Genomic DNA, 13,110 nt, shown 5'->3' on the forward strand with positions numbered 1-13,110 from the left:
AAGCACGGAGAAGTGCAAATGTGGCAGATTAATAGCACAATTGGAAATAGCAGCGTTTTGTCAGCTTCAAACTCCACAAAGCAGGGGAGGCGTGCCGGCCAGAGGGGGTGGGGCGCGCTACAGCTCTCAGAGTGTGGTCCACTTTTCGCAGCGGCTTTTCCTAATGCCTGCCCCGGGCTTAAGCTATTGACAGCCGCTGCGCGAGATCTCTATTAGCAGCGAGCGCAAAATGTTCCGCTGCTATCGCTCACCTGGCATTCTGGCAGCCAACGATAAGATATGCCCCACTCACCCACCGCCTCCCGCGCGTCCCCATCCCCGCTCGACGCCCACTTGGTGCCTATGCAAATGGAAATTATTTCGTTTTCAGCATCTTTTGCTGCGTTCCAAGTTCACTTAAAGGTTAATTGACAGTTTTATTGGAGAGTTTCTTGGCCTTGAGCGTGGCTCCAACTCAGGTGGCAAACTGGAAGGCTAGCTACCTGGCTACCTGGCTAGCAGGCTGTCAGGAATGCCGCCGCGTCTTGATTCTGCAATTGCAAATGGATAGCTATGTAGCTATTTTTGATATGTTGGCATGTGCCATGTACGCACATGCCACGAAGACAGAGAGAGAGAGAGACAGAGAGAAAGAGAGATGGAGTATTAGTCATTTTCTTCTAACTCCAATTCCAAGTTTTTCCTCGTGCTCGTTTAACAAAGAAAAAAAGGTAAATTAATCAAAGAAATTCAGTTTTGCACTTAAAGCAACATTTTTTTTTTTTGGCAACAGCCAACAGCCAACAGCTACAGCCAAATCTTGGCCAACAATGAAGCGAACAATTACTGCATATTTAATTCAAATCGCAGCAACTCGCATTCTACACTGAACGAACATTGAACTGCGAAGAACAATTTAAATGAATTTTCTGTTATATATATATTTATATATTCCAATTGAGCAATAAACTTAAAAATATTTAAATATATATAAAAGTTGAATTATAGATAGTAAATTAAATTAAGAATAATCTAGTGGGGAGATACCTGAACTCTGAGAAAATCATTTACCTGCACAAAAGCAGGCACACATACATGCACACTCACACACACACAACTTGTTCGTCTGAAATTCCATAAAATCAATTTATAAATATAATAATTGTATTTTTATATATTTAAATATAGAATTCCAAATCAACTTTGTATATGATTCTATGTCAATTTCCTTTGTTAAACACTGTTGCTTTATATTCGTTTCCTTACATTGTTTTTCTTGCTGTGCATTCTCTTATAGGCAAATGCATAGTCGCACTTATACAGACTCACACGCACACTCACACACAAGCACACACAATGGGACGCAAAAGGACGCTTTGCTGAAAGTCACGACGCATCGCCATCGACGTGGCTCGTAGGCCGTGTAAGCCAACTAATTGGATTTCATTTGAACAGCAGCAACAACAACAACAACAATGAGCAACAATTGCCATAATAAAACAGCAACAGCCACAGCAACAACAACAGCCACAACAACAGCAACAACAATGGGCCAAATGGTCTCGACTTGGGCAATTGCAATGCAATTTTAATGCAAAATGAGAGGCGGGCCACATTTTTATTGCATTTTTACTTGTATTTCAGTTAATAGCAGGTAGCAGCAGCAGCAGCAACAACAACAACAACAACAGCAACAGCATGAAATTGGTGCTTGGTATGAATACAAAATAAGGCCAAGAGATGCCACCACAATGCAGAAACAGAACAGAACAGGGGATGGGGGATGGAGGGTGGTTGCTGCCATTGCTGGCAAAATTAGTATGCAGCAGCTTACTGCAGTCAACAACAGCAGCAGCAGCAGCAGCGCGGCAGCAGCAACTACTTCGCATTGCCTTTGCTGCTCGGCTTCCATGTGCAGGACTTTTGCCACTTGACTTTATTGGCAACTTCATGGAATATTCAGCAGTCAAGTTCTGCGCAAGTGCCTTCAAATGGACCACCCCTACTCCCACTCCCATGCTCACTCACACTCCCACTCACTCATCAAATCCCCATGCCCCATCCCCTTTCCCCTTTCCCCTTCCTCAAGCTGCTAAGCATCCAATGCCTTTGCTGCAGCTTCATTTCATATGCATTTTTATTTGCCTCATATACAAATGGCAACCAGGCAATCACTGTGTGTGCGAGTGAGTGTTGTGGGCAAGGGGCGTGCCACGGCACAAATGTCACTTCAATTGCCAATACTGATTATGGCGCTGTCTCAGTATGTCGCAGCGCGAACTTTATGTGCGGCCAGCGGAGCGCTATTATTGGTGACACTTTTTGTTGGCTTCTTAAGGTTTATGCGAATGTCTTTCAAATGCCCACAAATTGTTTTCAGTGTGTGTGTGAGAGAGAGATAGCAATAGCAACAGGAGAGAGAGAGAGAGAGAGTTGGAGAGAAAGACTTATACCAAGTGTATATCCATACTGTCGTCATACCCACTGAATAAAACTGAAGAAGTAGATAGTGTGAGAGAGAGAGAGAGAGAGAGAGATAGACAGAGAGAGAACATGTAAAGTATAGAATGTATGGAATATATATGTGAAGCACATAAAGTATAGAGTGCATATATAGTATGAGGATATAACATATATATGTAAAGTTTATAAAGACTATAGAAGAACTATGAAATTCCAGCTCCCAAACTTTGGTTGATAAAGATTCCCTCCGGTTTTTCAAAGCCTCTATATGATAAGGGCTTACTAGAGTAAATAAAATCTCTGATGTTAAGTCTCTAGCTTCTATACGGTCGAATGTCTACATGTTCAATACCTCGTTTCCATGCAATTGAGAGTAGAGTATTTGGAAGCCGTTCACAGCTTTCACTCTATCTCGCTGGGGCTGCCTTTGCCATTTGTGTGATTTCCCTCAACACGTAAGACGCTTTCTTGTGTTTCCTGGCGACTTGCCGCACTCCCCTGGCGTTTGCTTTCAAAGTTCTTTTGGCCTGTCCGCACTTAGACGTGGACTTTGAGTTCGACTTGGAGTTGGTCTTCGATTTCGGTTTGGGTGGGGCCAACTGCTTGTTCGGGTCTATGCGAGATTTTGTTAGTGAATTGACCACACAATTTGCTAAGCGATAAATTAGCACATTAATTATTTAATCATGTGTCTGTGCCTCTCTCGCTCTCTCAATCTCTGTCTCTATCTCTATCTTAACTCTGTTGCTTTCTATGTGCGTGTGGGGGTTTTGGTTGTTTCTTGTTGTGGCGAGCGGTTGACTTGTTGAGCATCGATTGCACTGATTTGAGCTAAGGGAGAAAGGATACTGCGCTTAGCAGCTGAGATTAGCATGGAATGTGAACCGTCTCTAGCCAGCTTGAATCTTATAGTAAGGCTGTCGGGGAATTCGTAATTTTGTAGTACTGCGATATTAGAGCTGACAGTTTGTTCATTAAGATTAAATATATCTGAGATAATATATGACTTTATATGTTATTTATACCGAAACGCACAATTACCATTGGATTTTCAGGTATTAAGTACTATTCTAGACACACAAGACAATCTTAATGCTTCAGAGTAGTAGTTGCTCTGACTAAAAATACTGAAGTACCTCTTTAGTTATGGACTCCCATATATACATATATCATATAGTGCCAATCAGAATATACTTTTTAAAGGGTCTGGGGTATGGAATGCCAGTATATTACCCACCACAGTCATGTCTTCCGTAATGGCCATTCCATTTCCTGAGCATAATAATCGTGGCATACGAGAGTGTTCCTAATTAATTTCGCACCCACTCTCTATTCACTCTTCCTCTCTACCCACTCTCCCTCCCCCCATCTTCCACCCACTCTTATTCACTGATTTTTATGTAGCCACACAATTTTGGGGAGCACATGCGAGCCTCTGCGCATGCATATTGCATGGTATATGGGCATTTTTAATAAGTATCCAATTTTTTGCCACGCATTTTCGCATTTTGTGGCGCCCCCCTAAGCTGCTCTTCCTCTTCCTCTTCCTCTGCTCCCCCATGCTCTTTCGTCCTTCGGCGCCTTCAGCATATGCCGGTCGACAATTTTTATGCTTCGCCATTTTTGGTCGTTTTATAAATTAAATATGCCACTCGCGCAATTTCAGCCAGCGATTGTTTCGCAATACCCTGTAATGCACATATGCAGAAGGAGGTTTGCATCGCAAAACAAAAATTTACTCTGCTGTGTCAATTAATTGGAATCACTGAATGCAAGTAAAGAGTAGTAAAAACCGAGTTTGTTGGACTGATTGAACTACTGAATGATTGACTAACCGACTGATTACATTTCTATAAAATACTACCCCATTGATGACCAAATTCAATTAAGCCTAGAGATAAGTCAGTGGAAAAGCTAACGGCAAAAGTTGGAAAATTCTATAGGGCATTTCGTGGTCTATAAGAGTAAACGTGTGATAGGTGCTTTGGCACAGTTTTTGTGCCGGGTTAAATGGAATACAATGGGGTTGTTATGGCCTGATGGCGTCTGGCGCTGGGGTTGGGGTTGGGCTCGCGTTCGGGGTGCTCTCCGAATGTGCGACACGCCGTTAAGCAGTTCATTTGTAGGCAATTTTCGTATGATTGCAAACCATTTGCGCTGTGTGCTCGCTCCGGGTGCGTGCGATTAGCTGCAATATTTATGGAGCCTACTTAGAGAGCTTTGTGCAGTGGTAGCCATGATTTTTATTGCACCCAGAGAGCTAGAAAGAGAGGGAGAGGGAGAGGTAGAGAGAGAGAGAAACTGAATAAGCAATTTAGTCGTGTTTGATATGAGTTTTGTGTCTCATAAATTAGGCATTTAAAACTCTGCCTTTTTGGGCATTTGGTCTCGCTCATAAATACAAATTCAAATCGCTCTTTCTTTTGGCACATTTAACTAATTTGTATAACAGCTTTGCTGGGGCCCTGTTTGTGCTGCTCGTGTTGCGGAGGGGCTTTCCAGTCGCTGGAGACATAAAACTAATTAAATCAGAGTTTGCTCGTAAAAATACCAGATCTGTAGCATCCATTCATTTGAGTGTTCTCTGCTGAAAGACTTACGCCCCCATAAACCGGGCCCAAGACAAAGGCGCAAATATTTACGTTAAATATTTGGAAAGTAAATTATAACATTAAAAGTGAATAAAAAATAACGAATGCAGAGAAACGTTCATAAAAAATGATGCTCTGTGACAGGTATTTGTTGAAATATGTTTTCAAAACGAGCTCACGACACGTTTTGCATACCCTGTAAACGGCGAGACTGTGTAAAAGTGGGGTATCTTGACTGGAAGATATAATTGATAAGATTGAGCAGTGGAAAGATTTGACTTAAGTAGAAACTTTGTATTTGGTATGGAATTGTCTATGAGGAATGCAACTCCCTAGATATCCTATCTCTATCATCGCTCATCATCGATTATCTAATCTAAACACGCTTTCTATAGAGTATCTCCTAGTCGCCCTCATCACTTCAAGTGGCATGGCCAATGTCAGCTCAAACAAAATGCATTATAATCGCTCAGATAAGTTTATATGTCTATATATATAAATTATATATATATACACAGCTATAAATATTTCTATATACATATTCCAAATGTATTGAATATCATTTATATAGAACTTACACCTCTTTGAGTGTTCAGCTCGTGCCGTTATCTCAACTAGCCGAGTTAATTGCTTAATCTGCAAGGCTGCATTAGATGCTGCTCCGGCTCGGGTCATTGCTGGGCGAGCTCACCTTTCTACCTGGGCCAGAGCCGTGAGTCATGCGCTGGCTTATCGAGACGAGAAATGCGTGTCTCCGTCTTCAATAATTTTATAGCCCACGTTGCGGCAGCGCAGCTCAGCGCAGCACAGCAGAAAAACAAAACCTCGCTGCAATCAATTAGCATTGTGACCTGTTTTTTACCTGGCGCCCTGCCCTTGCCCTGGCCCCTCTGGCCGGCCCTCAGCCGCTCCTGTGCGCTCGCCCCGGCCTGTCTCTTATCAGTTTGACGCGCTTGTTAATGAACGAGCGAGGCCTCAAGCATTGCAGCGGGGCACGTGGTGGGGGCCTGCGGCAGGAGCAGGGGGTGCTCCACTCATATTTTGATGCATCGATTGGCTTTTGTTTTTGTTTGTTTTGTTATTGTTAAAAGCTTTTTGCTTAATACGCATTTTAAATGCTAATTAAAATGTTGTTTTTTTTTTTTTTTTTTTTAGGCATTTGTTGAGCTCGTTCTCTGCTTGCTTCTCCGCTCGCATTTGCATTTAGGCACTATAAAAAATTTGTCAGAATTGATGATGATGCGAAATATTATAAATGACTTTTACGCTCTTACACTTTTGCACGTTTTGTCATCATTTTCACATTACACTGTGCAACGCAGTCATTTTTCAACAGAGCCGAAGAATTTCCGCATTACAAATGAATATTTTCCAGTTTTCTGGCCTCCCATTTCCCAAAACAATTAAAAAATCCTCCGACTAGGGATCTGCTGCTCTAGCCGACTTGTCTCGTTCATCATGCCCAAATGCATTTTAGCTGAAATTAAAAAATGTCTATATATATGTGTGTGTGTATATGTATTGCCGCTGTTCATTAATTCCAAGTGCCCTCTGGCAGCTTAGCAGTAGCTGTTGCAACTGCTACAAAATTCAGGGCAAAAGCACTCACAGCCAGCACTGGGGACAGACTCAGACTCAGACTCCGACTCAGACTCAGCTAGCAACTGCCTTCAGCTGATGGACATGTGTAGCTGGCGCCGCTGCAGCAACTGAATCCCTAATTCTGGCCCAGAACAAACTCTCTCACTCTCTCTTTCTCTCTCACACACACTCTCTCTATCTCTTTCTCTCTTTAACTGTACCACTCTCTCTTGCAATAACAACTGTTAGTACTACTTCAAGGACAAATTAATGAAATGGTTTGCTCTTTGACTAGTTACTTTATATTATTTGTTCATTTGTTGAGAAATCGACATTCGCTAATATGCCACGCTTGAACGTCTTGAATGATTTACGAGTCTATCTGAAAATGAGGCCTTCAGCATTGCATAACGAAAAAAGCTAATATACTCTCTTCAAATTGTCATTAAATTGAAGAGCATCTGCTTCAGATTACACACTATCTATATCAGGGCCTACTAAGAATAGGCTACAGAGCATAGTCAAGGTCAGGCACTAAAGCACATCAAAAATTTAATGGCAATCATAAAATTAATTGAAATTCTCTTTTGATTACAGATTAATTTGATGGCTAATCGTTTAGCACACGCCTTGATCTGACATCACTTGATCTCCTTGGCTTGATGTATACCCTGTACAAAGCTGAAAGTGCCAAGCAAAGTAACTCACACAGAACTCGACCATTGGCAGAGTATTGGGAAGTCAGTACTCACTTAAGAAATCATTTATATTTGAGACTGAGACTAAGTTATACAGAAATGACAAATTGATAAGCTTCCATGTGTTTGCTTAGCAAACTTCTTCAGGCGACAATGCTGTGGTTACCCTTTAGGGTTTAGGATCGCGCAGCAAAGTCCAGCCAAATACCTCCGTCGAGAGTCGTTACAAGGCCCGCTGGCTGGAACATATTGTCCTTGCGAGTCTTTGGATTGACGCTGACATCAAAGTTGACGATGATCTCGACAAGTGCCGCCTTAATCTGAGTGAGGGCGAAGCGCATGCCTAGAGGACCCAAAGGACATTTAGTTTGGGATTAACTCTTAAGGGGCTCGCTCTACTCACCAACGCAGATGCGTGGACCATCGCCGAAGCCCATGAATGCGCCTTGATCGCGGTATGCCTTGATGACACTGGGGTCCTCGAAGCGCTCCGGCTGAAACTCTTTGGCATTGGGAAAGATATCCTCATCGAGCATGTAGCAGACGTGAGGTACAACGACAATGGTGCCCTTTTCCACCTTGAAGCTGGGCCCGTTCTTATTGGGCAGCTCAATGGACTCGGTGCACACCTTGTTGGATACAGCAAGTGGCGGAAAGAGGCGAATGCATTCTGCAAGCCAGATCGGAACTTATTGTAAGACCTCAAATATTTTCATTCTCATGTATATTCACCATGCACGCAGGCATTCAGGTAGGGCAGCTCGACCAGCTTATCAAAATCGATAGAGCCCTCATCGTTGAGATGTTCCCTCACTTCATCTCTTAGGCGCTGCTGCACCCTGGCATCGCGACCTAGCAGCAGCAACGTGTGGGCCAAGATCGTGGCCGTCGTCTCAAAGCCATCCAGCAGGAAAGTCATCGAGCAGGCCGTCACCTGGCGAGTGCTTAGGTTCTTCCTCTTGGCCAGCTGCTGAATGTAGTCCAGGAAGTCCATTCGACTCGAGAGCTGGCCTGCTGCGACTTGGCTATTGCGCTCCTTGATTGCCGCCACCATGAAGTCAACAAAGAAGCGCTCCACATCTTTGGGTATGAAGCGCCACTTCTTGACGCGTCGCAGCGAGGGTAGCAGGGCCATTACGGCAAAGCTAAGGGAAATGTACAAGGGCTGCTCGAATAGGGCCTTGATGTTGGCCATCACAGGCGTGGGACGATCGGTGAAACTCTGAGCGCTCAGGCCCAGGACGCAATCCGTGACCATTTCCGAGGTAAAGCAGAGGGAGAGCTGGTGGTTGAGATAGAGAGAGATGACTCTTTGATATGTGCTCTATGGCATATACATATATATAGGTTTAGTCTACTCACATCCTTGCCATTTACACCATCTTTAGGGGCAATGCGTATTTGCTTGTGTATGAATTCGTTCATTTTCTTGCACACTTTCATTGTCACTGGATAAGCCGATTTGATCTGCAAATGATTATCAATGTGTAATATATATAAAGAGACAAAAAGATATATATATATATATATATATATATCTCTCTCTCTCTCTCTCTCTCTCTCTCTATATATATATATATATATATATATATATATATATATATATATATATATATATATATATATATATATAGAGAGAGAGAGAGAGAGAGAGAGAGAGAGAGTGAGAGAGAGTTGACACATTTCTATAAACTGGATTTTTTCTTTAGTTTCCATTTCCTTTAAAATACATCCACCATCCGATAGTGTACGAAGGGTGTATGAGTAGTAAAATGTATATACTACATATATAGCAGTCAGTATACCATAGCTCATTTCAAAATCATATCAATTCACTCCTGTACTCCCACTCGCATAGGTGTCTCTTAGAGCTTACCCGACTTATGGTTAGACCGGGGGTTACGTCAGCGCGACGTTGCTTCCACGCGTCGCCCGTCATCGTGAACATGTTGTTGGCGATTAAGAAGTCGGACTTCTCGTCCATCATGGTGGCCATCTCGTTGTCGTGGAAGTGCTTGAAGTTCGACACGAATACGCGATGCGCCAGCTCCGGATTGACAATCAGCAGTTGAGGCATCCGGGACATATAGATGCCAACTGCATCGTATTGCTGCTTGTACTTGCTGCCGAAAGGAGAAGAGAATTATTTAGATTGAAGTCGAGCACACAAAAGAGAGTCTGGCGTTACTTGTAGATCTCATTCAGATCGCATGTGGAGTGCTGCTTCATTGTGAACAGATTGGGATAGTTGCCAGTGAGTATGGCTGGCTTCGGCCCGGGCACCTTGCGCTTGCGCCAGTAGCCGTAGTTCCAGGTGAGAAACCCGTAGCCCAGCAAGGCTATTAGAGCAAGTAGAGCCAACGTAGTGAGCATTGCGACAGCCGTAGCTCGATTGCTGGCTGCTTGCTTATGCTCAATTATAAATACTATTCGCAGGTCAGTTGGCCAGATAAGGAGCATCTTGATACCTTATCAGAGTGTAGCCTAATCAGCTGTTTGCAGAGCGCAGACCTCCCGCCCCATTGCCTTCTATCACTCAAAAATGAATACTCGCTCGCCTTTTGAAAATAGAGTATATTGACGCTATTTGTTCCTCTCTCTCTCTCTCTCTCTCTCTCTTTCTCTCACTCTCTGTTCTTCTCTCGCCCTTTCCCAAAGATTTGGCGAATATAGCTTTTATCGGAGTACAGAGTGAGTCCATTTGGGGCATATAAATATCCGTAAATATCAGCATAGCTGAATTCGGCTATTATTAGCCGTGCACGAGTATCATGCAGTCAGTTTCTTTAGACCTTTCAACAACGTGATTTGGTCCGATAATTTCATTTTGTACTTGTAAGCATGAGGTGGTTTTCGTTATAGTTTTTTAGTCGTAGGAATCACCCTCAAAACTCTGAATGCGGCATGACTCGACTAATTCTCCTGCTGAATATTGTTTACACTTGTATAATCTGCCCAGATGGACTGGCAAGCGTTTTTGGCAATAATACGATGTTCCTCGTTGCTTGCGCCGATGCCTAGTGGGGGCAATATTGCTCATATATGTTACAATTTATACGAGTATAGACTAATAATGACATCAAGATCAACTATACTACGTTGTATGTAATACGCTCTTGTCAAGATCCCTTATAAAGTATATAGTAAAACTAAAAAAGGAATCTCTAGTTTTAGACGCACTATGCTGACACAATTTAATATTGGTTTACACATTCTCTCTCTCCCTCTAATTCTCACGCTCTCTTATCATAATATAATATCGATTCTACTCCCTCTCTGTCTCTGTCTCTCTCTCGTTATTCTTCTTTCCCTCTCGCTTTATCTCATTCTCTCTCCCTCATTATCTATCTATTATACATCTACATTTATATATATGTGCATTTGTATACATATTTGCATATCTGAACACTTCGCTGATCGTTCATATCAGCATTCGGCTTGAGCATTTGAAATGGATTTATGTGCGCCGCTTGGAAGCACATAAAGAACCATTAAGAGACCAAATAAGTGACAATCTCAAGGCAGTGTCTATGCCCTCAACAGAGTGGAGGGGGAGTAGAGGAAGGGGACGCAGCTATCAGTGGTGCATTGCCATTACACCCACTCGCAGTTTGTATATATTGTTGTCCAATTGCTCAGCTAATGGATTGCGAGCGCAGTTAATAACTCGAGCACACACAAAACTGTGCCAACTGCTTGTGTGTTGGTGTGTGTGTGAGTGTGAGTGTGTGTTGGAAGGAAGTGGTGCAAGTGTGGCCTGAAATGGCTTGCCAGCTGCCGTCTAATTAAACACTCAGCCACAAGCGATGACGAGGCCTCGACTCCGGCCGAGGATGGGATGCTGAGCTGACCTGGCCACGTGTGACAAATTGACGCTTTTTAATTTCGCTTGCACCGTCGCACCACCGCACCACCAGCAACGAAACAACTTTAAAAATAAACGCAAAGCGCCACACGACGAATCGCCAATAACAAAATGACAAAATAACGAACTAACGAATTACGAATCACGCATACGCCCCATGTGCGCCACGTCTGTCGCCTCTCGCCCATCTCCCCATCGCCCCTCCGCCCCCTCTGCTGGCTGCTCTTGTCAACTCTGGCCTGATTGACGATGTTGTTCAAGTGGTTGTTGCTGTTGCTCTGCTTGTTGCTCTTGCTGCTACTAAAAAGGTGTTTTCATTTTGCATGCAAAACAAAGCAGAACCAAAAAAAACGAAAACGAAAACAAAAACGTCGCCTTGATTAATTGCCTCGCACAAGCAGCGACTGCTAAGCAGAGTCAAATGGATATAGATATACACATACTCATACATATGTATGTGTGTATTGGCTGAGGAAAAGAGAGTGTTTCAATTCCGCTTTGACTCTACTTTATTTAACAAATGATGTGCATGCCTTCTGCGACGATAATGCGAAGCGCCAGCTCTGTCTCTTTTTCTCTCTGTGTCTCTGTCTCGCTCGTCCTGTTGCCTGTTTCATTCGCCTTCGCTCGCATCGTCTGGCAAACCAATCAAAATGTTAATGACACTCGCCAATACAGTTATCATCGAAGCGGCGTCAGCTACGATGATATCTGTTTGATGGAGGGGTTGGAGGGGAAGGTGTGTGGTACAATGAAGGGTAGGAGGCAATTTGGACTTCAGTGAGCCTTTTAACCGTGCTCTGCCATAGCTTTTGTTCTCACACTCTAACAAAGAGCTGGTATTTTCAATATGTTCTGAAGTATGACAAACTTATCTCTTTCTCTCTCTCTCTCTCTCTCTTTCTGTCTGATGAATTGCAGTATGTGCGCCCAGTTATTTGCAATTTCTATGAAAACTAATTGTAGCCCAAACATTCTCTCACATCATCTCCGCTCTTTTCCCAGAACCCATAAGCAAATTATTCTTTTCCGAATTATTATGATTTATTATTATTATTATTACCCCTTACTATTATCATATTTGATAATGAAGAGTTGATGAATTCATTTCTAGCCAAACAGCTGTAGATTATGAATATCGATGGCTATGCGTATAACAAAATAGGATTGTTATGACAATATGATAAAGCCCAATCAAATATACTGATTTCGGGCATTAAAGAAGCAAAATTCGGACTAGAGCTCAGAAAAGCCTTTTACGACTGTGGAGCTTACTTGAGTGCTCAACGCCAAGATTATGTCAATTTGTTTATTTGTGCAGGTGGACTACAGGGGAGGGACGTGTGGTTTTGTCATTTTGGGTCAACAAAATATGTAGATATACATAAGAAAGGAAGACATATTTCTACACGCAATTTCTGCAAGTGTATTTGGACTTCGTCAAGCTCTGCTGCTCATTTCGTTTCTTGCATCTGCTGGTTGTCATTTGGCGTCTCCATTTCTCTACCCGTCGTCTCTTCGTTCAGCTCCCTCCCTGCATGGCCTTCTCCTGCGCCGTCTGCCTCTCCCGCTCCACTGCTGTTAAGTTGTCATTTCCATTATGAGCATGTCGCTTTAGCATTTAACAAATAGTTGAGACATTTACAAGCATCGATAAGCGCCAGCGCTGCGCCGTGGCACCTGGAGGAGACCTCCACAGAGCGACCGATCGATCGACGGGGAGAGCAACGGCCCAGCTCCACATGCGGCTGCGATTTGTGTTAATGTATTTATATTTGGGTCTCAGCCGATGCGTCGGCTAATTGATGTCGCTCTTAAATGGCCAGCTAAAGTCTTTCATATTCATACTCTGTCACACATTAATCAACGCGCGCAGCAGCCATAAAGCTCATAAATAACCAAATTCAAATTCAAATCGAAGTCGAAGTGGAAG

At 43.1% G+C, this 13,110-nt stretch overlaps 1 protein-coding gene across 1 annotated transcript; it reads right to left on the reverse strand.

Annotated features, from left to right (window-relative positions):
- Positions 1–7,362: 7,362 nt before the first annotated feature.
- LOC6575470 (probable cytochrome P450 28a5) lies at positions 7,363–9,715 on the reverse strand. The gene is made up of 6 exons (XM_002001443.4): positions 9,501–9,715; positions 9,189–9,435; positions 8,675–8,779; positions 8,045–8,594; positions 7,716–7,982; positions 7,363–7,655 (listed from the first exon to the last, which is right to left on the reverse strand). The coding sequence occupies exons 1-6, from the start codon at positions 9,683–9,685 to the stop codon at positions 7,489–7,491; spliced, it is 1,521 nt and encodes a 506-aa protein (XP_002001479.1). The 5' UTR covers positions 9,686–9,715; the 3' UTR covers positions 7,363–7,488.
- Positions 9,716–13,110: the final 3,395 nt, after the last annotated feature.

This window comes from Drosophila mojavensis, unplaced genomic scaffold, assembly GCF_018153725.1.
Source record: "Drosophila mojavensis isolate 15081-1352.22 unplaced genomic scaffold, ASM1815372v1 contig_231, whole genome shotgun sequence".
NCBI lineage: Eukaryota > Metazoa > Arthropoda > Insecta > Diptera > Drosophilidae > Drosophila > Drosophila mojavensis.